General features: G+C 39.8%; 1 protein-coding gene across 1 annotated transcript; it reads left to right on the top strand.

Moving 5' to 3' along the window:
- Positions 1-2,301: 2,301 nt before the first annotated feature.
- LOC126204282 (uncharacterized) lies at positions 2,302-3,278 on the top strand. Its single transcript, XM_049938669.1, has 2 exons — positions 2,302-2,748; positions 2,949-3,278. The coding sequence occupies exons 1-2, from the start codon at positions 2,302-2,304 to the stop codon at positions 3,276-3,278; spliced, it is 777 nt and encodes a 258-aa protein (XP_049794626.1).
- Positions 3,279-6,138: the final 2,860 nt, after the last annotated feature.

Below are 6,138 nucleotides of genomic sequence, written 5' to 3'. Positions count from 1 at the left end.
ACACAAACAATAGTTGGTATGCATGTTTCAACATCTGCAAGATGATGTCTATACAAATTTCTCGTAAGCCGTGTAAAGAGCGGCACTAGTAGTGCCACTATGAAGATGTAAATCAGGTTTGCTTTAAATATACACTGTAACAGTCATGAGCATTTGTTACCTATGAGATTGAAGGTGGTGAGTTGATATTAGCGAAGAATGCCCTTAGGCGACAAAGATGCCATTATTATTACCTCATAGAGTTCAAATAAGGTTGTGCAATAGGGGTACGAGATAATGGACGTTCCTCCCGTGATATTTCAGAAAGTCTTGACAGGAATGTAGCCACTGTGTATCATTCCTGGCAGTTGTGGTCATGAAAATGTATGGTCAGACTGAGAGGAACAACCATCATGTTCAGCACATGGCCCAGGCGCTTCATACTGCATCTGCAGCAGCAATTTGAACAGCAGTTGGCAACACAGCAACACAATGAAATGTTACAAATTGGTTACTTCAAGGACAGGTCAGAGCCAGATGCCCTTTAATGTGCATTCCACTGACCCCAAACTACCACCATTTGCAACTTTGGTTCTGTCAGGTGAGAGTTCATTGGTGGAAAGAGTGAAGGTCTGTTGTCTTTTCTGATGAAGACTGGTTCTGCCTCGGTGCTAGTGATGGCTGTTTGTTGTTTCGAGGGGAACCAGTTGAGGGCCTGCAGCCAACCTGTCTGCATGGCAGGCACACTAGACCTACACCTACACCTATGGTCTGAGGTGTGATTTTGTGTGACAGCAGGAGCACTCTTGTGGTTATCCCAGCATTCTGACTAAATTTGTCTATCAATCTGGTGATTTGATTTGTTGTGCTGCCATTCGTGAACAGCCTTCCAGGGATTGTTTTCCAACAGAACACTCAACCATATGCCTCTGTTGTAACCCAACATGCTCTATAGTGTGTCAACATGTTGCCTTGACCTGCTCGATCAGCAGATCTGTCTCCAGTAAAGACCTGTGGGACATCATTGGACAACAACTCCAGTGTCATCCACAACCAGCATTACCCATCCTTGTATTGACCCACCAAGTGCAACAGGAATGCAACTCCATCCCACAAACTGAAACTGGCATCTGGCACCTGTACAAGACAATGCATGCACGTTTACAAGCTTTCATTCAACATTCTGGTTGTTATACTGGTTACTAATGTAGCGGCATTAATTTTTTAGGCCTTGTAGTTGCAAACGTGTGATCTTATCAACGGCGTCAGTATAGAGAGAGGAATGAGTGACCACGATGTCATCATAATGACTAGAGTTGTTAAAGATAATCAATCAAGAAGGCTAGGTGAGTATTTTATGACAGAAAGAGCAGATAAGCAGTTGTTAGCATCCCACTCAAACAGTGGTTGGACATCATTTAGCGCCAGTATGATGTACGTAGAGGAATTGTAAATTGTGCTCAGGAGATGTATGTAACGAGTAAGTGCATTGACTGAAAATACCCACTGTGATCTAATAATAAAATTTGGAAAATGCTGAGGGAACAGAATCTGTTGCAGTCTTGATTCAAAAATGAACACACAAATGATGACAGGCAAAAATCAGTAGAAATTCATGTGGCTGTAAAAAGATCTATGCGCGAAGCATACAATTGCCACCATCATTCGTTAACAGAAGACTGTCCGAGAACCCGAGAAAATTTTCCCCCTGTATAAAATCACTAAGTGGGTCTAAGGTTTCTATCCAGTCACTTGTCAACCAGTATGGTGGCACAGTAGAAGATAGCAAAAGTAAAGCTGAAGTTTTAGATTTTGTGTTTAAGAAATTGTTCGCACAGGAGAATCGTACAAACGTACTTTTGATTGACCGTCACACAGATTCCTGCATGGATGACATAGTAATAAGCATATCTGCTGTAGAGAAATGTGGATGACATAGTAATAAAAATCCCTGGTCTAAAGAAACGTCTGAAAGAGCTGATAGCAAATAAGGATGCCAGGTTCAAATGGAATCGCAGTTTTGTTTTACGAAGATTACTCAATGGAATTAGACCTTTAGTTAGGTTGCATTTATCACATATATCTCAACCAGCACAAAGTCCCAAGCAACTGGAGGAAATGTATTTCAAATATAATAAATTTCCATTGGATGGAAAATATTTTGTCTGCGGATCAGGGCGATTTTAGAAAGCATCACTAATGTAAGTGAAAGGACAATTAGAGCAAGAGTGAACTTGGGAAAGAATAGTTTTACTATACTCCAAGCGTACACACCTCAGCAAGGGTGCAGCGAGGAAGAAAAAATGAAATTCCTTGAAGATAATGATGATAATTGGAGATCTGAATGCTCAGATCGGCACGGATAGAAATGGATATGAGGAGGTGATGGATCCTTTTGGATATGGAAGACGAAATGTTGAGGGTGAAGAAGTTCTGAATCTGTGCATAAGGAATCATCTTTTAGTGGAGAATACATTCTTCAAGAAACAAGATAGCCATAAGATTACTAGATATGGCTGGGATGAGAAATCTAAGACAGTTATAGACTATATATTAACAGGCAAAATAATTGGAGGAAAAGTAAGGGACACTAAAGTCATACCAAGTGAGCACTTGGATAGCAACCACAAGTTACTAGTAGCTGATCTAAATTATAGGATGAAAACTTTGAATGCTGTACAAAGAATGCCAAAAATTGAGGAGCGGAGGTTGAAAGAAGAAGAAAATACAAAAAGTTTCCAAAACCTAGTAGCACAAAAATTGCTAAAAGTGAAAGGGTTAGTGTAGAGGAAGAGTGGAACCTGTTTAAAACATCAATAGTTAACAGTACTGTGCAGATATGTGGCAAAACAAAGATTAAAGTGAAAGACAAAGAAACGAGTTGGTGGAACAATAGAGTAAAAGATACGATTAAAAAACATAAAATGGCAAAGAAAAATATGGAGTTTGAAAAAAGATATCAGAATTAGGTGCTGGTACCTAAAGATGAACATAAGGTGACAACACTGGAGAAGGATTACCGACAAAAGAAACTCCAAGCAAAGAGAATTGTGAAAGAAGAAAAGGAGAAGAGTTGGGAAACATTCACCCAGAAACTAGAGCAGGATAGCAAAGGGAACCAAAAACTGGTGTATGGGTTATTGAAAAGTAAAAGATCTGATAGAGAAGACATAAAAGCGATTGAAACGGAATACGGGGATATCAGGGACATGGAAAGTATCAGAGAACAGATGAAGAATTATTTTGAAATCTTACTGAATGGGGAAGGTGGACAAGAAAGTGACACTGAAGTCATTTAATTAGAGGAAGAGCAGGATCCAATTTCTTGGTTAGAAACTGAGAATTCCCTGGAAGAGATGAAAAGTGGGAAGGTGGCTGGAGTAGATGAGCTGACAGCGGATATGATTAAAGCTGCAGGAATCCATGGAATATGGAATACAAGGGTTACATCGGGTGCTGGGAGTGATATGGAAAGAAGACAAAGTGCTGGATGAATGGAAAAAAGGAATTATAATACCATTGCTCAGGAAAGGTAGTAGAAAGAAATGCACCAACTACCGAGGAATCACACTATTATCACACTGCCTTAAGATAATGGAAAATATCATAGAAAAAAGATTGCGGAAAATTTTAGAACACCAGCTAGAGGAACAACAGCATGGGTTCAGAAGTAATAGGGGAACAATAGATTTCATTCTCTCCCTCCGTCAGTTAATGGAGAAATATTGGGTAAAAGGAAAGGACTTGATAGTAGTATTGGTGGATTTGGAAAAAGCATAGGACAGTGTACCAAGGGATAAAATATGGGAATGCTTGAGAAAACATAATGTTCCTGATTTCATTAACTAAAAAAGTCCAGATGCTGTACGATGGTTGTGAGAGCAGAGTACAAGTAGGAGGTGGAAGATCAAAATGGCTTAAGACAAAGAGAGGTGTTCAGCAAGGCAGTTCGCTCTCCCCTTTACTCTTCATTACACTTATGGACACAATCATGAAAGAAATCAAGGAAGAAGAAAATGAAGATCTCAACGCTTTTGTTTTTGCTGATGACATCGCCATTTGGGGAGAGATGGAAATGGAGGTTCAGAGGAGACTAGATTACTGGAACACAAAATTTAAAAAATTCAAGTTACCTGTGAGTAGGAACAAGACAGCGGCAATGAAGATGAACAGGACACCCACACCCTGTCACATCATACTGGAGGCGGAGAAGGTTGAATGTGTGAAAAGCTTCAATTATCTGGGTAGCATCATATCACGCAGTGTAAGTTCCAAACTAGAAGTCTTAAACAGAATAACAAAAGGATCTAGCTTCTTTCACCAAGTGCGAAATCTAATTTGGGACAAGGAAGTCTCTAAAAGAGCCAAATAGACCATGTATAAAACTTATCTCCTGCCAATCATGATGTATAGTCTAGAGGCCTGTGTCATAAATAAGACAGAAGAGAGTCAATCAAATACAAGCATGTGAAATGAAGTTCCTTAGGTCAGCTCTACAAAAAACTAGTAGAGACAGAGTCAGGAATGATTATATAAGGAGAGACCTGCAGGTGACATTGACTATAGAGAAGAGGATGAGTGCTTTGATATTGAAGTGGTTCAATCATGTGAAGCAAATGCACCTGACTTGAATTCTATGCCAGTATTTGGAGAGGGAGGTAATCAGGAAGAAGACCAGTTGGGTGGTCTAGAAAGAGATGGACAGACCAGGTTAAGGAAGATCTCAAGAGGAGAGGAGTAACGTGGGAAGTAGTGGAGAGGGAAAAGCTGTACCAGGACAGAAACCAATGGAGGCATATTGTTTACAAAGTTCCTACCCGGCTCACTGGAAGGAAATCCTGATGATGATGATCAATCATGCGAAGCTCAGATTGCCCTTTTCTCAGTTAATAACCTATGAACAACAGTTGAAGGGCGGCAAGCAGATTCCATATTCTTAGATTTCCAAAATGTATTTGACATGATGGCACATGGCAGACTATTGACAAAAGTACGAATGTGCAGAATAGGTTCCCCAATATGCGAGTGTGTCAGAAACTAACAGTAACAGCACTCAGTACATTTTTTGCAATGGTGAGTGTTCATCAGAGACAAGGATATCATCGGAATGCCCCAGGGAAGTGTGATAGGACCGCTGTTATTTTCTGTGTACATAAATGACCTGGCAGACAGGGTGAATAAAAATCTGTGGCTGTTTGCTGTGATGCTGCGGAGTACGGGAAGGTGTTGCCATTGAGTGATTGTAGGAGTATAGAAGATGACTTAGACAAAATTTCTTGTTGGTGTAATGCATGGCAGCTAGCTCTAAATGTAGTTTAATGCAGGTTAATGGGAAAAACAAATCTGTGATATTTGAATACAGCATTAGTAGGGTGCTGCTTGACACAGTCATGTCAATTAAATATCTGGGTGTAATGTTGCAGATTGATATGGAATGTAACGAGCATGTATGGATTGTAATAGGGAAGATGAATGATGGACTTCAGTTCATTGAGAGAACTTTGGGAAAGTGTGATTCATCTGTAAAGGAGACAGCATATAGGCACTACCGTGACCCAGTCTGGAATACTGCTAGAGTGTTTTGGATCTGCACCAGATCGGATTAAAGGGAAACGTTGAAGCAGTTCAGAGGTGGGCTGTTAGATTTGTTACAGATAGGTTCAAACAACATGCTCAAGCTAGAGAGAATTCTTGATCCACTTTGTAGGAAGTACCAGAAATTTGCTGTATGTGGTGACTTCAATATAAATTTTGTATATCGTCGGTGAAGAAACAATACCGCGTAAGTAGCAGAGTAAGAATTTTACACGAGAGACAAAAAACTGTCTAAAATGCCTAATACATTTCACAGCGGCGCTAAGTTTGCATTGTAGCACTACAAGGAAATATTGGATCAAATAAAAATGTGAAACAAGAAATACGATTTAGAAAGCGTAATTAAGGCACATACGCGGAATTGTCTCGGCATTTATGCCCTGATCTGTTACTTACGTGGTATTTGTTTGTCAGTCTCCCGGCACGACTTGACACATTTACGTTGCTATTTGGTGCTGAGAAAGTTTGTAAGAACACATTTTGGAGCATTAATCGTGTTTTATTGAAAGATTTCATAGAAACATTTTAAATAATTATACTGTGTACATAGTTCCGATAAGGTCT

This window comes from Schistocerca nitens, chromosome 9, assembly GCF_023898315.1.
Source record: "Schistocerca nitens isolate TAMUIC-IGC-003100 chromosome 9, iqSchNite1.1, whole genome shotgun sequence".
Classification (NCBI taxonomy): Eukaryota; Metazoa; Arthropoda; class Insecta; order Orthoptera; family Acrididae; genus Schistocerca; species Schistocerca nitens.
This window is presented reverse-complemented; position numbering and strand designations above follow the sequence as displayed.

Coding starts and splice junctions, on each gene's coding strand:
- LOC126204282 (XM_049938669.1), top strand. CDS start 2,302: ATGATGATAATTGGAGATCTGAATGCTCAGATCGGCACGGATAGAAAT. Junction 2,749..2,948: donor TAGCACAAAAATTGCTAAAA/GTGAAAGGGTTA, acceptor TATCAGAATTAG/GTGCTGGTACCTAAAGATGA.